Genomic DNA, 27,934 nt, shown 5'->3' with positions numbered 1-27,934 from the left:
ATCGAACTCATGCGGAAGTGGCTTTAGCTTCTCAGTGCTGTGCTTTAACCCGCTGCTCCACCAGGGAGGGCCAGTTTTTTCATTTTTTAAAGCATTCTTCATAATATGTATTTTTGAAGATTTATTTATATACACATAGAACTGGGGTACAGGCCAGAGGTGCAGGGGCTATGAGAAGATTTACCAGAGACAGAGTGGGGAGCAGAACAGGCAGGAGAGGTCTGCTGTGCCATGTGGGTCACCCCCCGGGCCAGGGATCAAACTGACACTGAAGCAGCAGCAGCTAGCTTGCAGTGCTGCATCTTGACCCGTTGCGCCACCAGGGAGGGCCCCAGTTTTTTTCATTTTTATGTCCTTATCTTATCACATCCACAGCTTTACAGCCTTGTAGCCTTCCAGAAAGAAGGCCAAAGAACAGATGGGTTAATTTTTTCCACCTCATTCTCTTACTAAATGTATAAAGTTTCCGTTTCATAGCTTTTTTATGGACATGTTTCCATTTATGTAGGGACATGTTATATATGTCATGTAACGTTTTTTAGAAACAATCTTTTGCTTCTCTTTCCACTAGCTTGGCATGTGGTGATGTCACCCAGACTCCTCCAAGCCCTGGCTGCGTCTCATTGCATCTTGTCCAAAGCTTGCCAGTGCCAAAGACTCGTCGGTAGGACATTGAGCCCACATAAGGAATTCGTGGCTCCAGCATGCAGCACACACACGGGACGTCATTGCTGGGATTCGTGCTCTCCTGCTCCAGCAGCTGGTGGTGAGGCTGAGTGTGAGACCCTGGACGTGAATCGGAGGACAGCAGCTGGCACTGTGCTGGGCCGAGGGGGGGAAGCTCCCCTTCCAGCCAGGAAATCATTTGGTACTCACAGGAATCTGACTCACAGCCCCAATCTTTTGGATTCTACAAGGCTTATTAAAATATTAGAGCGGCATTATTCATCACCATCAACGGAAACCCTCTCTCCAAAACAAGACTTGCCACAAATCAAGAGACCGCTGAAAGCATCAAGGACCAGGCAACCATCCAGGACCAACCTCCCCGTTCTGTCTGTGAGCGAGGTAAAAACACTCGGTTTCGTGATATCACTTGCTCTGAGCAACAGCGCACCGTTGTGCCACGGCCTGCTGCGCCCGTGGCAGTGGAGACCAGCTCTGCGCTTTGCTGCCCCACCCCAGCCCCCAGATCTTTCATGCCCAATAGTAAAACCAGTTATATCCAAAAGGAACCAGGATCTTAATTTTAAGAATTAGCTATACAAACAACAACAAATATATATAGGCCACAACGTGTAAAAATGTTATTTAGGAAAGGGTTCGAAACCCAAGGAAGTTTGGAAAAAGAAGACTAGTCGGGGGCTCCCCGGTTTCCTGGGGGTTAAATCTCAGCGCCGTCACCCCTGTGGTCTGAATCCCATCCCTGGCCAGGGAGCTGACCCGCATGGGCCAGCAGACCTCTCCTGACCCGCCCGCTGCTCCGCTCAGCAGTGGATTTCAGTCGATCTGCCTGTTCTGCTCCCCACTCTGTCCCTGGTGAATCCTCTCAATCCCCCCGCCCCAACACACACCTTTAGCCTGCACCCCAGTTCCTCATACAAAATAAATAAATACATATTTTAAAAAAAAAAAGACTAGTAGTAAAAGTGCAGTTGTGGAATGCCACTATTCAAAAAGCACCCCTTAAATAATCAAAATGTAAAAATTCTTTGTTGAATTTAAAATAGTACTGAACTCTCTGGCAGTATCTCTGGCAAAGCAGCATCTCCACGCAGTGAGCTCGTTCCCCACCCCGTGACTGTTGGGGTGCAAGCAGAGAGGGGCCAGGCAGGTGAAGCCACAGAGCCAGCTGGCAGAGACCAGCCAGTCGGATTTTGTTTTTTGGTTTTTTAAGGTTGCAAGGAGCCATATTATTTGTGTTGGATTTAGAGGCCAATGAGAATTTCTCAACTGCAGTTGCATTTCCCCTCACGTATTTAAGCCCCACACAGGCCTTTCGTTAGTTGACCTTTGTCTCTTGCACAACTCCTAGATCTGTGCTTCACACTTCACAGATGTCTCTTAAATCAGAAAGGACTGCAAAGAGGCAGAGGAAGCTTTAGTCATGACGTTAAAGCGTGTCATCAGCATCAAAAGCGGAAAAATAGGGTATTTCGAACTTGGTCAGGACCCCAGAGTCTTAGGAGGGTGCGGGTTAGACTGTCTGAAGCTGTCGATTCTGAGAAGACAGCCTTCAGCACGTTTAATCTGACCATATTATTTCATGTGCCCTTGATTTCCAGACTTTCACTGCTAATGGAGTTGATCTTTATTTTGGATTCTAGTTTTGTTTAAATTCTGACATGGTGATCTGAACCCAGGATGTAAAGGATGCAGGGGCTGTACTGCCCTCGCCTTCTCTTCCATGGTCCTGTGTGCTGAATGGCATGGGCCAGCTTGTCATAGTCCAGAAACTCAGTCTGTGCGAGGGAGATAAAGCATAAAAGCCTGAATTCGAGACACATCCAGCAGCAAAAGAAAACCTCCCCTTTTTGCTTTTGTTACGTCAGCACTGAGCGCATTCCAGTCTTATAAAAAGCTGCGAAGATCAGGGCCCTCCCTGGTGGCGCAGCAGGTTAAAGCACAACACTGAGAATCTAAAGCCGCTTCCGCATGAGTTCGATCCCCGCCTACCCCGGAGGTGACCACATGGCATGGCAGACCTCTCCTGACCCACCCGCTGCTCCCCTCAGCAGTGGACTTCGTCGATCTGCCTGTTCTGCTCCCCACTCTGTCTCTGGTGAAGCCTCTCACCGCCCCTGAGCCTCTGGCCTCTACCCCAGTTCTGTATGCACAAATAAATAAATCAAAAAAAAAAAAAAAAACTGAGAAGATCAGAGACGTCACTCGTCACATAGCTGTGGGTTGTCAGCTATCAGAGAGGCTCAAACTTCTCAACTGTCTTTAGACTTAGCAGCAGTTTTCCTGAATTCCACTGTTTTTTTCTCTCTAAGATTTTTTTTTTCCCACTAGGAAAGGAATTGAAGTAGATTTTCAAAAATGCAACCGTTTCAAATGAGTTAATAAAAGCAACCACAGTTCAGAATTAGAACAAACAAGAAATAATATCCAGTACCTGGTGGGAATAGCTAATCTTGTTGAACACTTGATTACGAGATACTCAGCAGTGAAACAAAGGAGGGAATTTGTGGATTATGTAGTTCTCACTGCCTACCAGGGGGATAGGAGCAACATGAAAATGGCTTAGAAGAAATCATTTCTTCCATGAACGTTAAGGAGTCCCTCACTTCCCTGTCTCTGCATAGGAGACAGCAGTGAGGTGGAGTCTTACAGAAACAGAAACAGCTCAGGAAACACATTGAAAATCTGATGCTTCTGAAAACCCTTCCGACATGATCCGAGGGGGTGTCACTTTGGGACGTCCTTTCCCTGGGACTTTCCCTTTCTGCAGGTATCAGCAGTCCCGAGGTCGGGCGGTTGAGGTCTGCCGGGCTGAGCACGGCTCTGCCCTGCCCTGCCCAAGTGGGAAACCGCTCCCGTTCACGCAAGCGTCAAGGCTGGCGAGTCTCAGGACCGAGACAGGAAAGGCGGGCTCGTCTCGCTCTCCACAGTTGCCCTGGCCATGCCCCGCACCGTGGGGTTCAGTGAGAGTGAGGTTTGCTGCCCGCCTTCCAGGGGTCACGCTCTGAGACCCCAGCCCGCCGAGATAGTCAGCCCGCATCTGCTTGTGCAAACTGGTCATGGCGAGGACAGTGCTGCTTCTTGGCATGACCTGCCTCTGAGGGGCTGGAGGAGATCCCCAGCTCTGGGCAGAAAAGGGGAACACAGGGTGCTGGTAGTGTGTTCCAGATGGCGCCACAGCATGTTGGAAATTAGTGGGCTGGTGAGAGTTGTTTTTTAATGAATAGAAGAGAATGGACGAGAAGCATCGCAGTGAAGGTTGTGCAAGGGGCCCCTGAGTGCAGAGAGCAGGGAGGGGCCTGCCACAGCCTGGAAGCCAGAGCACCGTGCTGGTCAGGTGACTTGGGTCTGTTTTAGAATACTCAGCTGCAGGCAAAACAGAAGGAAAAGCCTTTATTTCTCTCTTTTAATATAAAAATAACTTTGCTCTAATACACTCAATTTCTTCAGTAATAGAGCATGAATAAAAACCAGCTTTTTTTTTTTAAAGATTTATTTATTTATTCATACAGAACTGGGGTACAGGCCAGAGATGCAGAGGATAAGAGACTTCACCAGAGACAGAGTGGGGAGCAGGCAGATCTACGAAGTACACTGCTGAGGGGAACAGTGGGCGGGTCAGGAGAGGTCTGCCACGCCCTGTGGATCTCCTCCAGAACCAGCGGGAATCGAACTCATGCGGAAGTGGCTTAAGCTTCTTAGTGCTGTGCTTTAACCCGCTGCACCACCAGGGAAGGCCTTTTTGTTTTTTTGTTTTTTTTTTTTTAAGATTTATTTGTGCATACAGAACTGGGGTACAGGCCGGAGGCTCAGGGGCGGTGAGAGGCTCTACCAGAGACAGAGTGGGGAGCAGAACAGGCAGAATGACAAGTACACTGCTGAGGGGAGCAGCGGGCAGGTCAGGAGAGGTCTGCCACACCATGTGGTCACCTCCAGAACCAGCGGGAATCGAACTCATGCAGAAGCGGCTTTAGATTCTCAGTGCTGTGCTTTAACCCGCTGCACCACCAGGGAGGGCCAAAACCAGCTTTTTTAAAAAAGTATTCCATCAGTGTTTGCTGTGCTAAAACATAAATCATATATAGATTTCTAGCCCCATCTGCTGGAACATGTTTTCTGTAGTGAGAAAAGTGAAATACACTGAAATGTGATTTTCTTGGTCTCTTTTTTCCCTTAAATTCTAAAAAAGTAGCAATTTTAGTTTGGTTTGGCATATTTATATAAGAATAAGTTGTTGACCTCATCTGAAAACCTGAAATTTGCTGTTTGTATATCTAAAACTAATGTTAATTAATGGTTCTTTCTAACAATCCAGAAGAGGACAGGTGTGAAGACTCCTCACAATGTAACACCTTTAATCAACTACTAGGGAAAAAATTGCAGACACGATACGCCAGAGTCCTTGCTGCTTGAGCCAAAAGGGTTTAAGTACAATCTTGACATTTAAAAGCAAAGTAAATAAAACCAAAACATGGTCTGTATGAAATGTCAAATCGAAGCATTTTGTGGATCATTTCTCATGAGGGAAGCTTAAACAAAGACCAGACTCTTTAGGGAGGATTCAGGGAGTCACGTGGCAAGCCGAATAAGCTGTGTGACTTTGGCTGGGACTGTGCGTCACACTAAATAGGAATGGTGAGAGGGAACAGTGACCACCCAGGAAATCTGCAGAGAGGCTCCTTGGAATGACTGAGTAAAACAGGCTGTGATAAAAAAGGTATTTATAATCTGACTGCTTGGAGCTCAGAATGTATTTTCTCAGAAACAGTGATGGAGTGCCTTGCCTTGTCCCATCCTTCAAAATAGCATGGACGCTGAGCACAGATGGGCCTGGCCAGTATCACAGTGATGGTTAGACAGGCATGAGCCCAGGGGAGTGGGCAGGACCGCATGGGCTGGAGAGACGGGCCCTCGATTCCAGCCCATTATTACCAGATCTTCCACTTTCTCAGAAGGTGATGAAGTCTGATTTGTGTGAGATCTCACTTGGTTGGTGATAATTCAGATCTTGGACACTGCTAGGTGGGTGGGCTCTTGACTACGTGTCGGGGTTGCCAGTTCACAATTCTGGCTCGAGGGAGAGCTAACCTCCCATCTCCAGCACAGTGATGGGAGATCTCCCACTGGACCTGCCCTTGACCTTCTCATCTACTGTCTTCCCTGCGCCTCCTGCTCTTCCCACCACAGCCCAGCTCAAGCAGTCACGGAAGTAATCCCCAGCCTCACATGCTGGTTTTGCTTATTTGCAGGATGCGGAAAGTCGAGCTTGCCTGCCGTGGTCTGTTAGGGGCTCCTTTCTTGGAGCGTAATCTCCTGTCCCGTCAAGTCTTCAACTTCTTTCAGCCTAAAAGGGTAGTGCCAACAGTCGTAAATCTCAAGGGCATGTGAAGGACACCTGTGTTTCTGACTTGCACATGTTGGTGCCTCAGCGCCTTCTCACCTGTGTGACCTGGTGGTCAGGTAGCAGCTCCTACTGCAGAAGTAGGAGTCTACCCCCTTCCTCCTCACATTCAGCAACTCCAGCTTTTTATATTGTCCTAATTGAGTTAAAATCATTTTGCTTATGGGTGGATATTGTATTGCTTTTAGGTTTTTTAGTTGTTTACTCCTCTGTTACATTTAAAAGTACACGTTGGAACTTGTAACAGACTGAAGTAAAATTTATTTATACATACAGAACTGGGGTACAGGACAGGGGTGTGGAGGGTGAAGGGCTCAATAGACACTGAGTGGGGAGCAGAACAGGCTGATATAGTGAAATACACTGCTGAGGGGAGCAGTGGGCAGGTCAGGAGAGGTCTGCCATGCCATATGGGTCACTCTCTTGGCCGAGGATCAAACTCATGCTGCTGTGGCCGCGGTAACTTCATAGTGCTGTGCTTTAGCCCGTTGCGCCACCAGGGAGGGCCCTGTAACAGACTAAAGTAAAGGCCGAGCTGGGTCAGTCCGTTTTCTTGAAAAAGGGCTGGCTAAGTAACAAAAGTGGAAGAAAGGAAGGAGGGAGTCTATATACTGCATTTTGCTTAGCTTTGTACCAAGAATAACAAAAAGAATTTAGGAACTGGGAGAAATAAATCCTAGGATTAATTTTGACTTCATAATTCGTAAACCTCCTTTGACCAATGTTGCCAAAGCACCATGGGTATCACAAGACAGCATTCTCTCCAGTTGATACTAGCATGGAATTATGAGCGTAAAATCAGATGTAGATTACCTCCCATACGTTGTGGTGGTCAGGCAGCGTATTGCCTTCCTGCTAGCTGTAATTAACAATCGTGGGCATTGTACAGTGCTCCGTGTTCATCGGCTGCTGTAAACGACTGTGTGCTTCATCTTGTGCCTGAAGTCCTAGCTCCTGCTTGTCGCCATTGAGCCTGTTGGCTGCGCCCACAGTGAGGAATGTATTTCAAATATTGCCTGCACGGTCTTCAGCCCGCCTTGGGCTGCGTTACAACGCCTCAGTCAATGGCAGCACCAGGGGTGTGTAACAGGCTACACCATCTCGGGGTGTACAAATACACCCTGTGATACTTGTGTGCATGACGACTCCCTCGCCTAGCAACACCTTTTCAGAATGGATCCCATTGTTAGGTGCCGTGTGAGTGGCGGTGTGGCGATACATCAAACAGAGGACTGTGTCAAACAGGTGACACACAATGTGCTCTCATATCTTACATTCTCTTCAACATGAATTTTTTTTGAAAGCTCGCTTGGGCCATCTGAATTGATACCAGACTTGCCAGTGGGCTGGGACCAGCGGCTTGATGAGCTCGGCTCTGCCACGCGGTTACCCGCTGTGCACAGCCCAAGCTGGATGCTCGCGTGTGTTCCCAAGCGGACCGCGGGGCCAGAGTCCTAGCCAAACCTGGACACCATCTCAGATTTATGACTCTTGCTGTTTAATGTTAACCTGAGTAAAAATCCTGATTCCTTTGTGGATTTAAGTGATCTCTTGTACAGGCTACTGACAGACACCGGTGCCCTGCGATAGTAATGTGGCATGGGAGTGTGGGAAATCTGGGTTGAGGAGACACACAAGTTATGCAGAAACTGGTTTCCCTAAAACGGCCCCTTCATCCTAAGCTCATCCTCATATGAACCTGTGAGGTAGATGCTTGAAGAAAACACTCGAGTGCTGGCTTTGCAGAAAGGGGTCCTGGCAGGTGACAGACGCCAGCCGGATCCCTTAGCCTCTCGGTCACCCGCGCCTGCGTTCTCCCCAATACAGGGCCTGATGCACTGCATGGCGTTTGCAACCGCAGACGAGTACCACCTTGGAAACCTCTCTCAAGATCTGGCCTCGCATGGATATGTGGAAGTAACAAGCCTGCCTAGAGGTACATCTCAGCCTGGGGCCAAGTATGTCAGAGTACTAGAAAATCATTTTCACGATACTGTATTAATGATGCATTTTATGTTTATGTTGCATTTTCTGTGTGAAGAATTTTATAAAAGTGGCATTGAATCTATACAAGTAACTTATGGAGACAAACATATATATGCAAGAGAACTCAATTCTCAGATTCAAGTCAGTATGATTTATTCAGCATTATTTATAGTATCATTGTTCTTGGTGGTTGTCGAAGCTAACCCCCTTCATTTCTGTCATGTTAAAAGTTATTCTGGTGTTACAGAAGAATCATGAAATTCATAGAAATGTTCAGAAATGTCCTCATACAATCTAAGACTTTGAAAGTTGCAAAATTAGTTAAAAGATAAATATGATTTTTTTGAAAGAATTAAAATAAATGGAGGCATTCTGAGTAGTATCTGGAAGGAATCTTGAGAAAAATAACATGCTCTACATTTAAAAATCAGTAACTTGGAACACTGATGGAAATTCAGGAATTTACAGGAAAGTAACAAAAAGTAGCAGGTCAGATATCTTCCCATTGCAGAGAAAATTCTTCCAATAGATAGTAGTCCCGTCAGAGACAATCAGAACGTCTCATTCGCATTTTCAGACTTGGTGATCTGAACAGTGCTCCGTGATGGAGAAACGAACATTGTTGCCTTAGAATATCAGAGCAGGGTGCACGCCCCAGGGGAAGACCCCGGGTGTCTTGGGCTGACCCCAAGGTGTCCGCCTATGGCCTTGCACTCTAAGGCTCGCAGCCAGGCTGCTGTTCTCATCGCTCTGGGTCTTTCCCACTTGACCCTTTGCTGTGGCTACTTGGGTGGTTTTGCCCTGCGCCAAATGCAGTATAGAGGTCACCAAAAAGGGTAGGTAAGATTTGGTCTCTATCTGAACTCTTCACTCCCCAACTTCTAGGAGTCCTGAAGCTTTGAGGATCCCTCCTTGAAGCTAACTTCATACATATTCCTATTTATTAATGGATATACTGACATTGTAATTGACATTATAGAATACAATCTTAGGAGTATTGCTATGCTAATCTATAAAGCGACTACTGATGACTGTAAGAAATATTTAAGTTAAGCTCCTCTGTAAGGTGACTTCTGGTGGTGCTGTGCGTAACATGGACATCAGACATGTCTTGAAATGACCGGTTCTTCATTTCTGTATGTTTTATTTTGCACTGCTCTTTATATAACTTGAATTCCAGCAGAACCAGGAGTATGAGCGATCAAAATTATTAATAAAACCATATTTGGAGAAAGAGAAGACAGGGTTTTTCAGATTATTTTGTGGAAAAGACACTTAATTCTTGAACCTTAGTTGTGCTGAAAACTATAACTTTAAGAACTTTAATATGCATAAGTAAAAACTAAGTCTTTACAAAAAAGAATTATCCAGTGAGTTATTTAAATGATGACTGAATCACAAATGAGCGTAGGCAATCAGTTTTAAATAATAGTATCACAGATCCTTGCCTATTTGGTGAAAGTGATTTTTTATCATCTGTCCACTTTGCAATAGCAAATAGTCTCCAAGGCCTAAGAAGGTCGAGGGTGTGACACAGCACTTACGTGCATGGGGTTGGCACGGGCTCTTGAACAAGGGTTTCAGGACTTAAACCTCATGTTTCCTTATGGATTAGCTTTTAATCCATTTATTTTAAATCACAGATGCAGCAAATATTTTGGTGATGGGCGCGGAAAGTTCTGCAAAGGAAGGTGATCCAGGGACAATGTTCTTCTTCAGGTAAGAGGAGAAAGAACACAACGTGGAGATGACCCCTGACAGGTGACTGTGCCTCTCAGAGGTGCAGGTGTCTGCCCCTCCTAGCAGCGAGTGTGTTCAAAATGTACTTTAAGTTCATCCATGGTTCTTATTTGACCTAGCAGAATCTGAAAATCTCCTTATAAAGAATTATAAAAACAAGTAAATACTCCCCTGGTTTATCTTGTCTTTGCAAATCTGGACTTTCATTGACTGTATGTGTGTTAAGCATCCTGTTTCCTGTTCATAGTCAGGGCCCTTATCGGACTCACCCCACCTGCTCCACTGTCTTCCTTTCCTTTCTTCTGTAGCTCTTTAGCTAAAGTTTAGCCCACTTTCCCTCTCCAGAGACTTCAGATGGGTTCAGCGTCAGATAGCAAGACAAGTTCATGAACAGCTTTAGACCTTAAATTCTGTGAGAGCCAGGCCAGGACTCAGCGCATCCTGTGCACCTGCTGTCCGCACTGGACGGGTGAGCTGTGAGCTCACAGCCATCTGAAGCGCTGGCTGACCTCACGCTCTTCATTCCGCAAACAGTGAAAGCGCAGTCCTTTCTTTTCCTGCAGCAGAGTCTACCTGGTGAGAGCTAAGACGAGTCTCAAGACAATTTCCTTATTCTGATGTTTGTACTTGGGAGCTGAACCCCGTGGGAAAGGTTTAGGTGTCTATTCATGGTACTGTAACGTAGTGACTTGTTCTGCAGACATGTGAGAGATCAGAGTTGTGTGTGGGCAGGTTTTTATCTAGAGTTCAAAATGGAGCTTCTGTAGCTGCGTAGCAGACTCATCTAGAGACTGTAGCGTCAAAAGCATCATAAACCTTGTCTTTCTACTTGCATTCTGGATACTTTAGAAGTTACCGAGCATGGCTTTATAATGGTCCCCAAAACAGTATTCAACCTTTAACTTAGCCAATTCTTTTATTCTTTTAAAATCAGGGAAGGAGCTGCTGTGTTTTGGAATGTGAAAGACAAAACTGTAAGTATAAATAAAGTATGAAAGCATGTAAGCTCAGTTTTCTAAGAAAACATTGTGAATTAGCACTCGATAATGAGCCCGTGGAAGATAACAACTAATCCACAGTGTGTTTGCTTTGCATTTTGTGATACTTATTCCAGCTTTTTGTCTTCCAAAATGTTTTGGCTTATAAGTTTTCCTACATTTTCCATTCTCCAGGCACACACTAATCTGTGTAGACTCAGAGACATGCTAGCTTTTCTGCAGTCAGGAAGACATATACTTTCCCAGTTTCCTGGAAGCCAGCTGTTCTGAGTCTTATTGTAGATCAAAGGGCCTCTTAAGTCTGTCACTTACCGGAAGTGGTTGCTTCAGTTCCCCTCTCAAGGTTTGTTTCATACAGCCTTTTTAGGGGCAGTGTACAGAGCATCAGTGCTTTAGATTTAATTCAGTATTTCTGCATTAGCAAGTTACCCAAAGGAAATAAGCTGTTCGTGATAAATGATGTATAGAAATGCTCAGTAACACACTGTTTACTACAGGGGCAGTGAGAAATGACTAGAACACACAGTAATAGGAAGTTTGGTAAATATGCCCACAGAATAGACGACCCTGCAGCCCTCAAAAATCACATGCCAAGACATCTGTTCTGGGAGAGTGCCTGTGTATGTGGCAGCTACATTAAAAAGCAGCTTATAAACTGTAACCAAATAACACTTTAAAGCTGCTTTAAAAACATGCCTCATACAATCCCAGTTGTACTAAAAGGGAACAGACACGGGATGGGCAGGTGGGGAGGGGTTTCCTGGAGGAAAAAATAAAAACGACCAGTAAGTATAATCCAGTGTGAAGGCGTATTCCTGAAACTGATACAGGACTGCAAACTAGTGGGAATCAATAACAGCTTGATTTTTAAAAAAGATAATACAAATTGGCCGCTTGAAGTTGCAAAGCTGTGAACGGCTGATGACATCCAGCCCTTTTAAAGAATACTGTCGTGAAAACGTGTGTCCTGAAGTTGGGCGACCGTTTCACAGCGCAGTTTAACGACACTTACAGAACTAGTGCATGTGTCTTCTGATCTGAAAGAGCGCCACTGAGCCATGAGGCTGCGTGCGTGGGCCCGGTGCCGGGCGACGCTGACAGCGGGGCTCTTCCCCGGGGTGGACGAGCGGGATGGGCGAACACATCACCGCCCCTCCATGAAGGAGAAGAGACTGGGGATGTTCCCGTGTATTGTCTCATCCCACTTCACATAAAAAATAAAAGTCTTGTACATGTACTTGGAAAAGGGCCTGCAAGGATCTGCACCACACTCGCTAATGGTCACGTTTGGGGAGGAGGAATCCAGTGGAGCAGGAGATCGCACAACTTTCTGTACCTCTCTGTGTTTAAAGTTTGCAGGTACAGTACTTACACATTGTTTTAAAAGTTAAAAGTACAAACATAAAACTGTAACGTTGCTAGTGGTTTTCTTCGGGTTGTGGAGTCCAGAGACCATTTTTATTTTCTTCTTCATGCTCATGTAAAAGCAAATATAGTATCTGATGAGTTTACTATCACAATGAATTAGCCTTTTCCTTAAAAATGAGCCAGCAGAATAAATTCCATCAATGGTAAATGTAAGCATCACACTGTAACGCATGCCCGGGCTGCAAGGAATGATGCATAATCTCATGTTCATCTTCCCTTTCTTCTAGATGAAGCATGTCATGCAAGTTCTTGAAAAACATGAAGTTCAGCCCTATGAAATTGCACTGGTACACTGGGAGAATGAAGAACTTAACTACACAAAGACAGAGTATGTTTTTATCAAATGTTTGAAAAGGACACTTAGAATCTGGGAAAGCAACAGAGGAGATAAATACTCGTGATGAATTTTAAGAAAAGAACCACTGGTAGAGAGACAAAGCCTAAATAATATGATGAATACTAGCAGGTAGACATTTTTTAACTTGTCAGGCTACCTGAAGTTAAAGCAAGTGGATTGCATAACCCCAAGGGGTAAATTTCCTAAGTAGATTAAGTCAATCAGCTGGTAAATTTCATCAGAGAGAACCCATGAGATTATTCTAAGAAAGATTCCTCTGAAGAAATCCTCTTTGTGGATGACATTGATGAGGGAATGGCCTAAGAGAAACACTTACAGAAGTGGGGGTGCCAGCAAGAAGTGGGAGCCTGACATAACCATGCCCAGATTGGCAACAAATGGGCCAGTTCTCCCGTCTGAGCTTGGGAAAGTGAAGAGAGACTGAGGGCAGGGGCCTCTGACAGCAAGGCAGCATGGGGTCTCCTCAGGGAGACAGCGCCTGCCCAGTGGAGTGTGAAGGTGATAGGTCTTACTGTTAAGAAAGGCAGTGACCGATGCAGAGTTCTCAGAAAATTCAGAAGAGACTCTAGCTGCTAAGACTCACTAAGAGCCTAAGTGGTAAGATTTAGCTACCCACCCGGCACCAGGCCCGGTCCTCAGCGTTGCCAGACACCCTTCATTTAACCCTGGGAAACCTGCAGCGGCAGGTAGCTTCCGGATGCGCCTCAGAGATGTTCTGTCTCACAGAAGGGCACCTGACTGGCGAGTGAGAGCCTTGGGCCCACAGTGGCCACAGTCAAAAGTGAGGGTGTGAACCTCTCTAGAGACACAGCCAATTAGGAGCTAAGAGAATTTGGTTAAGTTTTTCATTGTTAGGCGCTTGGCTGGTGGGTGTAGTCCCGTCAGTTTCTCTTCTGTGTTCGACTTCCACGTCAAGTGGCACTTGGTAGGCAGGTGCGCCTCGCGCTCAGGTGCGGCTCGCTACCTGATAGCCTGTAAATACCCCAGCGTGTTCCATCTCCGTGTCGAGAATTTGGTGTCATCCAAATTCTCACAGCGTGGCCTGTGAGTCCTGCCCGTGACTCCAGGAGTCTGCTGGATGCAGCCTTCTCTGCATCTTTGAATTCCCTAGGATGAATTCCTAGAAATGGAATTACTTGCACTGCAGGGCGTAGGAACACTTACTAAGATGCAATACAAATTGGCAAAATGACCTCTAGAAAAATGACTTTTTCAATAGGAAAAAAAATTGGTATTTGTAAGATTTAGTAAATACTTCCTATTATTTTTCCTTCTCACAGGGGACAGTCAAAACTTCACCGAGGGGAAATCAGGTTAAATTCAGGGCTTGATTTAGATGACGCCATCCTGGAGAAATTTGCTTTCTCAAATGCTCTGTGCCTTTCAGGTAAGTTACTGCTACTTATCAAAAAAAAATACATAGTTTTCATTTCACTGAGGGAAGATTAAGTACTTAGCAAGGATTTGACAAGTTTTCACAAGACACCAAAGCTTTATCCTTCCTGAGAAACACATACATCAAAATTTGGAATAAAAGCATCAGAGAGTATAAAATATGGTATCTGTTTGGAAGTTACTCATTCCTTGCGGACCGCATTGTTGAAGCTGACCTCCAGCAGTGTTTTGTACTGTTACTGCTGCCTCTGTCGCCCAGCCTTCCTTTATGGTCATTAGTCCTGGGTTGTCTGTAGTCCAGGCGGAGCAAGCCCAGCACCTCCCTGGGGGCCTGGCCCTGTCAGGAAATACCGTCTAGTTCCTCACAGGAAAGGCACAGTTGGCTGCCACAGCTCGAGTTTTCCTGAAAGATCCATGCCCCTGAATGCACACTGGCGGTCACTAGACGTCTTGTGTCCCACCAATCCACACTTGAGGCTGCTGAGCTGTGGCGTTTGAGGGGAGACCCTGAAGACCGACTCAGACCTTCTCCAGAGCCCCTGACCTCCAGGTTACCTGACACTCTGGGTTCCTCAGATGCAGTACTAGGAAATCAACCCCACCCCCCCTCCCCACCCCCCAAGACATAGCTTGTCTCGCATTTTTCTCATTTGCTTCTTAACCGTGGTTGGGATGGCTGCGAAGGTACTAAGCAGTTTAATTTGTATAAACATGAAGATAATGATAAAGAAATATTCCATTGTGATTTTTTTTCTCCCCCAGTGAAACTGGCTATTTGGGAAGCATCATTGGATAAGTTTGTTGAATCTATTCAGTCAATCCCAGAGGTAAGTATACCCATTGCATCCTGGTTTGCAAGGAATGGTTTCTGTTTAGAATAACAGTAGCCTTATCACAGTATTTAGAGGTAAAATGGACAATAGGAAAGCTACACTGAATTTAAGCAAAAACAAAGAACTGCCATTTACATATAAAATATGAAGTAAGAAACTTCATATTTTTTTACCTTTTAAAATGTGAAATTCAAATGACCCCCCCCTCTAATAGATATAATATCTTTAATGTAACTGAATTTTTAAAAGGTGAAATGTTTCCTCTTTATAGAAGATTACAACGACTTGGTGAAAATAAGGGTTTTGTTTAATTTTTTTAAAATAGTGGCATAAAAAGTACAGGCAGTTAAAACAAAATTTTTAAATGCATTAGAAATCATGTTTGCTGTAATTTATTTTTATTGCAAAAGAATAATTACACTTAGGAAAAGCGGCCTTGCTTTTTCAACAGGAGTAGGAATTGCGCCCTGGAAAATGCTAGTGAGACGGGAAATGAGAAGGGGTGTATTCTGTCTCCACTAGGAAAATTTTAAATCTTAGAATCAAAGATCTCACTTTTATTAGATTTTGAAATCTCAGCATAATGTGACTAGGAGAGACAGCCAGAAAGACGCTCCCAGGCTGCCTCTGAATCTCCTTTCTGGTCATAGTACTTACTGAAGAGATTTATATCTACCTTATGTCCATAGACATAAGTATGCATGTTTGTTTTTTCCAAATAGTCTCTAAAAGCTGGGAAGAAAGTGAAACTCTCTCATGAAGAAATTATGCAGAAAATGGGTGAACTCTTTGCCCTAAGGTAAAATTTTCTGTCAGTAAAATTTCCTAATCTCAAGCAAACATCCTTATAATTCTGCAGCAAAGCGCGAGTCTACCTTGATCAGAAGTACAGCTATTTTCACGTCATTCGTTTCAGCAGGGCCCACCCCCGCCTGCTTGCAGACTGAATTATTCTTACTGCAAGAAACCCCAGGGTGCAGACGCAATCAGAATTACCCTACAGTAACCCTACTGCGGGAGTGCAGTGATGGTCTCTGAAGGTAGAAAGATCCACTCTGGAAAATGGAAAGTGGGAAATCTCAGCAGAGTATCTGTCTCGCCTCGTAAAGCTAAGAGACTCAAATGCCGCAGAGGCATCCTGCACCCAGTACACAGAAAGAGGCCCCAGCACGCAGTTGCCAGTTAAACCATGATAGGGGGGTTGTTATCACAGAATTTAAATTTTGCGCCCTCTGAAAGCGCTCCGGTCATCCTGTTTGGATGCAGACTTTGTCACATTCCCTCCTGGACATAAGAAGAGGCAGCACCGGGGAATTGCTTGCAGCCTCGACCTCTGAGTCACTCTTCCCACTGCAAGACCCCATTAGTTTCAAAGATGCCTCCCACTTTCAGAGATGTTAATATGAGAAGAATGAAGGTGGCATCTTCAAATTGGGGGAGTACAGTCATGCATCACTTCAAGTAATGCCAGGAAAGGCTTCAGTGTATTGCAACCCCAGGATTTATGGAATGGGCATGCTCCATCTTGCGGTTACTTCCACTAGGAGCACCATCATTGAGGGTTCATCTCTCTTCTGCCATCTGGGGTGTTACTAGACTTGTCATTTGCCTAAGAGTTGTTTCTGTATATTTCTTTAGCTAGTAGTCCTGGAGAGAAAAGTCCAGTTTCTCCTCATCCTGCTTTTCTCTAACTCATAAAGCCTCGTGTTCTCTGAGAGGTGGAGTAGGGGGATTCTTCTCTCTTCTCCTCTTGGTAGTACAAGCAGAATTGGATATAGTAAATTATATTGTCAAAACTTTCAAGTCAGGAATATAATTTCTATGGAGTCTTAGGTTCTTCTCCTAAATTTTCTTTTAAAGATTTACACACACAAGAGCTGGGGTGTAGCCAGAGGTATATATGGTGGGGTGGGGCGGGGCGGGGTGGTAGAAAATTCACCAGAGACAGAGGAGAGCAGACAGGCAGATCCACTGAAATACACTGCTGAGGGGAGCAGCAGGGAGACAGGAGAGGGCTGCTGCATCATGTGTGTGAGCTTCCTAGCCGGGGATCAAACTTAAGCCTGATAGCGCTGTCTTTAACCCCTGCGCCACCAGGGAGGCCCCCTTTTTTCCTAAAGTTTCTTATCTTGGCCCTCCCTGGTGGCGCAGCGGGTTAAAGCACAGCACTGAGAAGCTAAAGCCACTTCCGCATGAGTTCGATTCCCGCCTGCCCCGGAGGTGACCACATGGCGTGGCAGACCTCTCCTGACCCGCCCGCTGCTCCCCTCAGCAGTGTACTTCGTCGATCTGCCTGTTCTGCTCCCCACTCTGTCTCTGGTGAATCCTCTCACCCTCCACATCTCTGGCCTGTACCCCAGTTCTGTATGAATAAATAAATCTTTAAAAAAAAAAGAAGAAGAAGAAGCAGCTTAAGCCACTTCCGCATGAGTTCGATTCCCGCCTGCCCCGGAGGTGACCACATGGTGTGGCAGACCTCTCCTGGCCCGGCCGCTGCTCCCCTCAGCAGTGTACTTCGTCGATCTGCCTGTTCTGCTCCCTACTCTGTCTCTGGTGAAGCCTCTCACCACCCCTGAGCCTCTGGCCTGTACCCCAGTTCTATATGCACAAAAAAATAAATCTTTACAAATTTTTTTTCTTATCTTTACAATAACAGTGCTTTTGTGCTGCTAGGCATGTAGTACATAGATGGAAAAGCACAGCAAGTTACAGAAGGTGGAAAATTAAGTCACTAATTAAACATACGGGATCCCAAAAAGTCTTATTTTGATATATACATGCCACACGAACGCATGCTGCACACAGATGCATCCGTACATAGGACAGAGCGTGTCCCTGTGGATTGGGCAGGAGGGCTTTCCACCGGTGGCCCGAATTCTCTAGGGCTCTTCTGTTTTCTAGTGAAAGGTTCTGTGTAACCTCTGCAACTTTAATTTTCATCTAAAATAAGCTTAGATGCCCTCAGGAAAAAGGTGAAATTAAGAGATTGCACGTCCTGCGCTTGCCCAGAAGGCAGAGGAAACGAAAGCGGTCACTACGGAGGTGGGTGGAAAGGAGACGGGCCAGGAGCAGGAATAGGCTTGGTCCCGTCGCCTTTCTCACTTGCGAGCTGTGGTCACCTTGCCACACAGCGTATGTGGACACCATTAAACAACTTTAGGGAAAGAAGAAACAAATTAGGAAATTGAAGTCAAAATGAGGGGTTTTTCCTACTTCATGAATAATAGTCATAAATCTTGAATTGGTTGTTTGTAGGCTTTGAAATTTATTAGTTCTTTATGTTTCTTAGAAGCAAAGGTCAGCATGTTCAGATGTTTATGTAAGGTTCTATCAACTAAGAACCGTATCAGAAACTGGTTTTCAATTCAAGAGAAAAAAATTTAAAATGACAATTTTCCCTTTCTCAAGGCACCGTATAAATTTGAGTTCAGACTTCTTGATCACTCCCGACTTCTACTGGGACAGAGAAAACCTGGAAGAGCTCTATGACAAAACCTGCCAGTTCCTTAGCATCAACCGTCGAGTCAAGGTATGTGCTTTGTACTTTTACTGATAAAGACACACTGTTGCCTCCACTTGTGAGACTGTGAGAGAGAATTAGCATGTTTTTCTGTTCTTGGAGCAGTATCGACTTCTCTATCCAGACCTCTGGGTTTCCCTCCCCGTTCCCGTCTTGTCCTGTGCACCGACCCTTTCAGCTGAACTGACCAAAGGGTGTTCTGATATTTGTTCTATAAACCAAACAAGACTGAGAGTTGGGGGGTCTGGCGGCCCATTTGGAGGTTCTGGCAAGTTTCAAGCTAGCGTTCAGGGCCTCCTCACTGGAGCAGTGGCAGCAAGAGCAGAACAAATTGCATAAAGCCCCCCCCAGGACAGCGGCGGCGATGGGTAACCGGACCAGGCAAGGGAAGGTGGACGTCGGGGATGTTTGCCGGTGGGCGGCGGGCGGCAAGATGGAGCTGGCGTGCAGGGAGACGACATCCAGTTAAAATGGCCACACAGGCGTCGGAGGTTCGGTTGGGAAGAGACGTCTGCGTCACGGGCAGGCGTGGAAATGGGGGGCCTGGGGATGAGCAGGAGGTGAGCCAGCGGGGAACACACAAAGCAGAACGGACAGTAGCGGGTGTGCACTTAGTTCCGTGACATCGCGCGCGCGTGTGGATGCACAGAACCGTGTTTGAGGACGGAGGTGGCACCCTGAGCCCTCCGGGGCGTCCCGCACACCCACAGTGCCTGCCCGCCCAGCGGGCCCAGCCCCCGCAGGGATTGGCTGTTCTCCAGCTCTGTCACTCTGGGGATGTTAGACGGATAGACTCACAGTGTGGAGTTTGTAACATTGGCTTTTTCACTGAGGCGGTGTCCGGGTGCTGCACGCGTCAACCCCTGCCTTCCTGGGGTGACTGGGCCATGCTCTGGAATCCCGTCTTGATTTATCAGTATTGTTTGAGTATTTCTTGGCATATTCAGTGGTTGCTCAGGTCCTTCATTAAACACATGTAACTGACCCGTCTGCTGGTTTTGACATTTACCAGCTAAATCAAGGGTAGAAGCTCTGCTTTTCTTCACACCCTATGCACCCCAGTATTTGCGATAGAATCGCTTTGACTATTCCGCAAACCGAGAGACCACCACTGGTATACCAGTTTTAGCTTCAACCATCTGACGCAATTGGGAAAACTCAAGAGGTGGAGTCTGTTGTATTTGCCACTGTTTGCTGAAACAAATTCTGAGTTTCCGACTTCTGCCAGTGTTTTCAGTTCCCCTTCATTCCTGAAGGGTTTGTCGCTGACTACAGATTATGATCATGTTTTTGTTCAGAGCTCAGGGCTAACCGCAGTAACGATGCCCCTCTTACTCTCTTAGAAACAAGTCAGCAGGTCCAGCCCATGGGATGGGGGGTGGCATCACTCGAGCATGAGTCTGGGAAGCTTTGTTGTGAGCACCCCACTCACGGTACCCTCAGTCCCATTACTTTTGGGACCCCAGCTTCAGGCCCCCAGACACTGGTGCCCCAGGTGCTGTGTTTAGAATCGGCCTTGAGCCCACTGCCGCCTCCACTTGGCTCAGCGAGGCTAACGCCAAAAGAGCATCTTGTCTTTGACCCGGGAGAGGCCTTTCTGTGTGTCTGCACACTATTTAAGATGTGGTGACAGGCATCGGGCCTACCACAAGGACACCTCCTTGAGTTAAGAATAACCGTTGACAGCCAAACGTCACTATTTCTGGACTCAGGTCAAGCACAAGAATAAGGAGGGCGTCCCTGGTGGCACAAGGGGTGACGTCTCAGCACTGGCAAGCTCTCCACAACCACTGCACCATGAGTTCAGTCCCCGGCCAGGGAGCTGACCCACACAGCACAGCAGACCTCTCTGGTCTTGTCCGCTGCTCCCCTCAGCAGTATATGTTGGTGGGTCTACTTGTTCTGCTCCCTGCTCTGTCTTGGGAGTCCTCTCATCTCAACCTCCCCACCGCTAGCCTGCACCCAAGTTCTTGGATGCATAAATAAATCTTTAAAAAAATATGGCCCTCCCTGGTGGCGCAGCGGGTTAAAGCACAGCACTGAGAAGCTAAAGCCATTTTAGCATGAGTTCAATTCCCGCCTGCCCCAGAGGTGACCCACATGGCGTGGCAGACCTCTCCTGACTCGCCCTCTGCTCCCCTCAGCAGTGTACTTCGTCAGTCTGCCTGTTCTGCTCCCTACTCTGTCTCTGGTGAAGCCTCTCACCACCTCTGCTCCTCTGGCCTGTACCCTAGTTCTGTATGCATAAATAAATAAATCTTTAAAAAAATAAATAAGGACCGTGAGACCAAGGACTCTCCCCACCAGCTCCAGCAGCCGAGTGCATGAATGTACGTCTTTCCCGTGCTGAGGCCACGTTGGGCGAGGCCCTCCAGAAAGGGGCAGGCAGGCAGGCCTACTGCTGTTGGATTAGTATTTGAAAGAACCCCATGCTGACCCTCTGTCTCTGGCACCTTAAACCTAAGGAAATACCCCTGAGTGCCAGCTAGATTAGATTCCAGCCCCTCAACCGTGCCAATTTAAGATGTGGTGCAGGCATCGGGCCTTCCATGAGGACACCACCTTGAGTCAAGAATAACCATGACAACCAAACTTGTCAGCTATTTCTGGACTCAGACCAAGCACAAGAACAAGGAGGGCCTCCCTGGTGGCACAAGGGGTTGTCTCAGTCAGCACTAGGAACTTGTGCTTCAGCCCCAAGATTTAAAGTCTCTGGATTAAAGCAGAAGTTTAATCACTGTCAGTATCATCTTTTATATAAAATATTCTAAGGAAGCTACAAGAATACGTGAACTCATCAAGGTTAGCAGCTGTAGGGTAACTATATTACAGAAAGCCATTATTCTTTATGCTGTCAATAAACAACTAGAAAAAAATTTAAAATACCATTTATAATAGCATCAAAATCTTGAACTACTTAAGAGATAGTTTTTCAAAATGTAAGGCCTTGGACTTGAAAACTGCAAAACATGCTGAGAAGCTCCACCTAGGGACATTCCATGTGTGCACAGAAAATGGCGTTATTAGAATTGACCTGTAGATCACCTCAATCCCAATCAAAATCTGGACAGCAGGACAACAGGGCTCCTGGCCTGGGCCCATGGCGGGCAGCGTCTTGTAGGCCTGATGGCCACATGGGTTTGAACTACATCGCTTGTCATAGCTCTGGCCATTTCCTTCATTTGTGTCCTATCAGTTCCTTTGGCCACTGACTTAACTTCAGGGGACCTGACATCTGTCCTCGGGGTATCAGACATGCCCAGTTCTCACTGCCGCTGCCATCTGCTTGCCTAGATTTAGTCACAAAGACTGGCTGTTCTTTATCTCATTCCCAGGCTCACTCTGAGCTATCTCTTTAGTGTTATAAAGATAACACGAGATAACAAAGCATATTTTAGAGTTCCCAAAGAATATTTCTCAGATTTTCTTAGTATCTTAAAGTCAGTGATGGATTAGATGATCATGTGGAAAAAGTTAAAAAGAATTTAGCTTCCCTCACTGTGCTGAACTCAACGCCAGCGTTTCAGACAGCGCAGAAGGAAGTAAGAAACCACAGCGGGCTTTACGAGGGGAGACAGAACCAAGGGTGGCGGAAGTGCCAGGGGAAAGCTGTTCCTTGCTTCAGTTTTTGGTTTTTTCCTAGCAGAAGAGTGCTGAGAAAATCAGGGCAGGCTTGGAAGGCGATGTGCTGAAGGGCAGTTGAAGTGGTTGAGGGTTGAAGTGATTTGCGAGTGAAGAGCTCACTGCATGAAATCAGAGGGTGACTCCTGAGCTGTAACGAAGTCTCTATGTGGGGGCGCTCCCCCATGGGTGTCCTCCGGGATTCTTCTCCTCCTGTTCCCAGCTTGTCTATAATCTGTTTTCATGATGTCTGCAAGCTCTTTGTGTTTTTCAACCCCTGCCTGCCTTCCAGATGTTTCCAGCTTCCTCCTGAACCTCAGTTCTTCCCCATTGATTTGCCTCACAGCAGCCTGTTCGGAATTAACTGCCTCTCTCCTGGAACATAGGCCCCATGAGAAGAGCCACGGCCAGTAATGTCTTCCCTGCCTCTTCCCAGTCCCCAAAGAGCCTCTGTGCCATAAATACTTGTAGGATTAACAATGACTGAAATTTCCGTATGGTCCTCATTGACTTCTCCCCAAACTGCCGAACCTCCACTATTAGTTTGGCTAACAGCAGGACTACCCGTCTCACCCCTCTCGTCAGCAGACACTCGCAGCTCTTCAAGGCTTCGCCTTTCTGCTACCTGTGTTCCACATCCAGCCAGTCAGTCCTTTCACTTTCTCCTGTCATCCATTTACTGACAAGCACCTATTAAAAGTCTATGGCAGATCACCCCTAGGCTGGAGAAACAGGGACTCCCTCCGTCCAGACACCCCGGCCACTGCCCCTCACCTGGGCTGTTCGAACACCGCCTCTCTCCGTCCCGTCTCTGATCTTTGGCCAGAAGGCAGACTACAGACTAGTCTTCTGAATTTGCCATTCTCTCCTCAGCCCAGCGCTTTTGGTAAACACTAAGCAAGTATCTGAGGCCCTCACAAAGGGCCCCACTGTCTGTAGAACCCCAGCATTGGAGCACGGTGTTGGCAGTTTCCCGTTGCTGCTGGGACAAATTACCTCAAACTGGCTTGCAACAAATATATTACCTTCTATTTATTAAAGTTCTTGTAGGTCCCAAGTCTGACGTGGGAGTTACTGACCTAAAACCAAGCTGTTGGCAGGGCCTCCTCTCTCGAGGCTCTGGGTAGGGCCCATTTCCTCGCCTTCTCCAGCTCCCAGAGGCACCCACACTCCTTGGCTACGGCCCTTCTCCCACTGGCAAAGGTGATTGAGCTCTACCCGCCATCTCACCTTGTGTCCACCCTGCGCCCACCAGACCTTCTAGGGTAACTGTGGTATGTTAAGGTCGGCTGGAGTAAACGTAACTCATGTAGCATCTTCATGCTCCTTGGCGGGGCCATATTCACGGTGCAGGGGTAGAATCTAACTCTGGGAGGGAGAACTGTTCCTCAGCACCCACATGGCCTACAGGACCTCTCAGCTGGTTACCAACTTCCTGCACCTCCAGGTCTCTGCACCAGTGCCGTTTCTTCTGCGTGTAACTCTTCCCCTTGGTGCCCCGTCTTTCCTGCCTGCTGACCCTACTCACCTTCAACACCTTTCTGCAGCTGTCACGCACACATGTGACCAGTGCCTCTACGGCGACAGGAAGCAGGAAGTGTGCACACATGGAAACCGTCTGATGAGCTTATGCCCACTGACTGGCTGGCTTGATGAAAACAGAGCAGTGTGTGCGGACGAGGGAGGAGCTGTGAGGGGAGGATGGCGGGAGGGAAGCTCCCAGCTTGCCTTTCTCTCTGCCCTGCCCGGCAACCTCAAAGGGTCGCATCTCATGACTAGCCAGGTGATCCTGGGCCAGCATCACAGCTGGCCAGGCCTGGGCCTCATACCCACCCCTCCCACCCCGGGTTCTGGGGGAAGGGATGTTTGTAGCGCTGATACTCAGGGTGTCATGCTTCCATGGTGGGAAATACTGGAAGAGTAACTTCCCAGAAGGAGCGATGGGAGGGGAGGCGGCAAGGCTGACTGAGCAGAAGGAAGGGCTAAGCAGAAACCATGTGGAGCTAGAGGCAGAAACAGGAGGTTGGGAAACCTGTGCCAGGTAGAGCGGGACTGCGTGGAGGCGCTGGGGGGGGGCCTGGTGGGGTGACACCAGACAACAGTCAGAATCAAGCTTTTGTACAGCTGTTTCAGATGAGCATGCTAACGCCAACACAGAACTTGGAGGCCTCCCCCACCCAATGGAAGGCACCTGTAGGCGGCCACACAGCTGACACAGGCCTGCCAGGCGCTAGTCACGTCACAGTGAGCAGGGAAGACTCTGGACTCAGTAGCAGACGCTAACTGCAGTGCCAGGGAGCAGGGAATAGGGCGAGCCACACGGGTTGGATGCTAGTAACCGAGAAGAAGGTGGCCTGAGGGAGAGACCAACCCCAACGGCTGTCACTTTTAAGAAACCTAGTTTACTTGAGGCACTAGCCGGAAACCCTAAGTTGTTTTACAGACAAATTGAGTCACAGAAGTCAACTTATCTGAAAAAAGCAGGCTAATTTTCTCCCAAAATGTGGGATGGACTGTGGCGACACGTGGACGTCGAATTAAGTAACAGACAGAACACTCACTACTGTCCAGGAGGAATGCTGCTGTTGACTGGCCTGCTCTCCCGCTTTCCCACGTGGCAGGCTGAGCTTTGCGTAGAACAAGACGCCAGATGGCTTTCCCATTCATGGCCGTGAACTTCTTTATAAACTCAACATTACGAAGCCAAGCCTTTTGGAAACCAACTGTAAACTGGCACATGTCACAGCAGCAGATAGCAGGATGCAAGTGACTGATGCAAGTGCCTGAGTCTAACAAGTGCCTCCACGGCCCAGTCGTGTAAGATCACGCAGGGGCAGTGCTGAAGGCCATCAGGACTTCCAGGAATGTCCCTACAAGCAACAGATGACACAGGAGCATTACATTCCAGGCAGAACTGAGTTCTCAGGAGGGGGAAAGCCAGGCAAGCCAAGCATCTCAGGTCGCAAATGCTTGACTGAGGCTAAGAAAAGTTGTTTTATGTTTACAACTTCTGGAAGGTTAAGGAGTAACCTTGGGTGATAAGGAAGTTGAGAAAGAAAGTAGGGGAGAACTGGGTATTTTGAGTGGGGAATAGGATGAATGTGTGGAAAAACCAAGATTTCACAGACAAAAAAATGGAAGGGGAGGGAGGAAAGAAAGAGGCTCTGTTCTGACCATTCAGAGTAGAAACTACAGGTCTAGAAACACAGGCGTGGGAACAGATGGGTGGGCCGGTGGAGGCAGTACAGCGCGAGTAAAACCCCAGGGAGTGTGGTGCCCAGATGTTTGGATCCACCGTGAGCTTATCTTTGGCTTGTCTCAAATTTCCACCAACGAAACTTGCCCCTGCAGCACCTCCCTAAGTCATCAAAAGGGAATCACTTTTAATTTTCTGTTTACCAAAGGAAAGTGGAATACAGAAAGCTCTCACTTGCCCAAGGTCACATTCAAGTTCTAAATTCAATTTCCTTTGAGCCCTTCAACTAAACAGCCTGTGGCGGCCCCAAGAACCAGTTCAGCGCAAGAGCAGTGCCATCTAGTGGCCACCGTGCAGCAGGCAGGTGTTCTGGTTGAGGATTTTGAGGGAGAACTTACCCACTTGGGGAAGGCAATGATTTTGTCAGCTTTCAGCTGTGAAAAGAACTGTTTTAAGTTTTCCTTTCGTTACTGATTAAAAAAAAAAAAAAAAACAAGAAACAAAACCCACAGGCAGCAGCCAAAAGCTAGGGACTTAACGTTTTTTAGTCCTTCCCTCGAAAGCTTACAAGAGCTTCGGTATGCAAAGTATTTGCAGCTATATCTGTGCCATGAAATCACGAGGGGTAATAACAGCTGGTTGCCTTTGGGGAGAGGACTGAGTAACTGTTCCTAACTTTTAGAGTTGGAGCAATGCGACCAGGTTATGTATCTTTACATGTATTTAAATAGAAAAAAAAATGTTTAAATACTAAAATTTGTCGATTGCAGGTCATGAATGAAAAACTTCAACACTGCATGGAGCTAACTGACCTAATGAGAAATCACCTGACAGAGAAGAGGGCACTCCGCCTGGAGTGGATGATTGTCATTCTCATCACCATAGAGGTAAACAGCCTTTTCACCAATAAAAGACAAAAGTAATTAAAAATAAGATATAGAAAATGGTAAGAAAAAAGGACATGATTTTACTCTAATTAAACCTTGGAAGTTCCAAGTGACTTATTTTGGAAATGTAATTTTTGGGAAAACCCCACACTTTTGAAAGTTTACTGAAAGTTACTCAAAGTTCTAGCCCTAAATTTGTAACAGACAGCCAAATAGCAGTGCTGTGCCTCAGACCTGTAGCTTGCCATAAGGGAAAAACAAACATTTCCTCTTACTTCAAGAGCATATTTCATTAATCACAATCTTGAGAAAGTTATTTTTGCATAGACCAGTGACTTGCTATTCTCTTTATTACCCCAAGGTGATGTTTGAGCTGGGCCGAGTATTTTTTCATATCAAATGATGACCAAAGGAAAGTGTCATTGCAAGAGATATCCAAGTTCTACAGTCTGAAATAAATGTTCACTCTTGGGGGCATCTCTTATTTAATGGGTATTTAATTTTTTTTTAATCAACTTGTTATATAATGGTCACTTTCAGCCCCTAATGTGTTGCTGCTTAAATAAAATACAAATTAATGAGAACCTGGTGTGTGTATGTCTTTAACATCGACAGTTCAAAAGGAAAATGTTTGTTCAGTAAGCTTAACATCTAGAAGAAGCTAGACACCTGTTAAAGCCAAAAGGTTTACTAACCTTGGACACTACCCTACCATGGCCCTGGCGCAGAGAACCAGATGTGGAAATATGTTCAAATTTTCTTCACATATACCCATGAACACAGTTTGGAGACACTGTCGTTCTGCAGTGTGTAACTGCTACACAGTATTTCATCAAGGGGGTAACTCTTTATCTAGACTCAGATTGATGACATTTCTGTATTTGCTGCAACAGTGCAGACATCCTGGTGTCTTTCAGTACAATGCAAGAGCTTAAAGTTATCTACAACCCAAAGACTTCCCATAGAGCATATAGAAAGCATAGTTCAAAAATTGCTTTCCAGATCCTCAAGTTCCATGCAAAACTGTCCTGCTCATGCATTCACAGTAACAAGCCCATTCTTTCCCATTTAACTTCACTTAAAGAAGGCATCTCTCACCCTGAATTTTGATTTCTAGGACTTTATCTAAAACCTTTAAATTTACAAATTTGGGGAGTGCCAAGTGAGAGGACACCTTGAAACATTGGTCAATATTTATTAAAAAAAAGCTCCCTTTCACAGAGACCAGGAATCCCCCACTTACCTATTAAGTAGGATTTCCAGTAAAATCTACCCCGAAGGTCAACATGTACAATGTGCTTTTGGGTCAACTGTGCAGTAATTTTAACAATTCAAAAGAACATGAACATTTATTACCTTATAGTGAGGCAAATAAAATACACTGCACAGAGCAAAAGAATAAGCAAACCTTCAAGCATAAAAATTAAGATAACATTTTGAGGAGGGGAGAGGAACAATGTTAAAACTTGATCATAGTGGACATCAACTCATAGTGTTATATTCTACCACATACTTCAAAGAAAGAAATTTTTTGATTTCAGTCTTTGACAACTTTTAAAAAAATCAGCATTTGACATATCAGCAATTTTTCTTTTTCTGATGAAAGCTTCAACTCTGGTTTTAAGAGTTTTCAAAATCATCTTAAGTCTAACCACAAACAAATCGTTTTCAACATCACAACTTCTCTAAGAACAAAATGACCAGAAATCATACCAGAGTATCAAGAACCTAGAAAGTACACATCACCCGTTGTTCTGGAAGTGTCCTCAGAACCACTGCCACTCGCATGGTGGCCAGGCAAGGGGACCTGAAATCTGCTTCTCCACCAGCCTGCTGCCTGGGCTTGAGCGAATGCTGGCTCTGGGCCCCAGCTTACTCTGAAACAGG

General features: G+C 46.3%; 1 protein-coding gene across 2 annotated transcripts in view; it reads left to right on the top strand.

Moving 5' to 3' along the window:
• RMND1 (required for meiotic nuclear division 1 homolog (S. cerevisiae)) overlaps nt 1-26,623 on the top strand; it is a 29,187-nt gene extending 2,564 nt beyond the window's left edge. Inside the window, exons 2-12 of one of the 2 annotated variants that reach the window (XM_004674148.2) lie at nt 572-1,068; nt 7,913-8,021; nt 9,715-9,790; nt 10,746-10,785; nt 12,465-12,565; nt 13,876-13,982; nt 14,753-14,817; nt 15,546-15,622; nt 18,232-18,352; nt 25,931-26,047; nt 26,409-26,623. In XM_004674148.2, the coding sequence (XP_004674205.1) occupies nt 586-1,068; nt 7,913-8,021; nt 9,715-9,790; nt 10,746-10,785; nt 12,465-12,565; nt 13,876-13,982; nt 14,753-14,817; nt 15,546-15,622; nt 18,232-18,352; nt 25,931-26,047; nt 26,409-26,450 (1,338 nt within the window). In that variant the 5' untranslated portion in view covers nt 572-585 and the 3' untranslated portion in view covers nt 26,451-26,623. Of the gene's footprint in view, nt 1-571; nt 1,069-7,912; nt 8,022-9,714; nt 9,791-10,745; nt 10,786-12,464; nt 12,566-13,875; nt 13,983-14,752; nt 14,818-15,545; nt 15,623-18,231; nt 18,353-22,256; nt 22,957-25,930; nt 26,048-26,408 lie in introns of those variants that run through there. The other variant, XM_012723966.1, reaches the window with a different exon arrangement.
• The last annotated feature ends 1,311 nt before the right edge of the window (nt 26,624-27,934 follow it).

Source organism: Condylura cristata, unplaced genomic scaffold, assembly GCF_000260355.1.
Source record: "Condylura cristata isolate star-nosed mole 26May11 unplaced genomic scaffold, ConCri1.0 scaffold00001, whole genome shotgun sequence".
Classification (NCBI taxonomy): Eukaryota; Metazoa; Chordata; class Mammalia; order Eulipotyphla; family Talpidae; genus Condylura; species Condylura cristata.
Note: the sequence above shows the minus strand (reverse complement) of the source record. Positions and strands in the feature narration are given on the sequence as shown.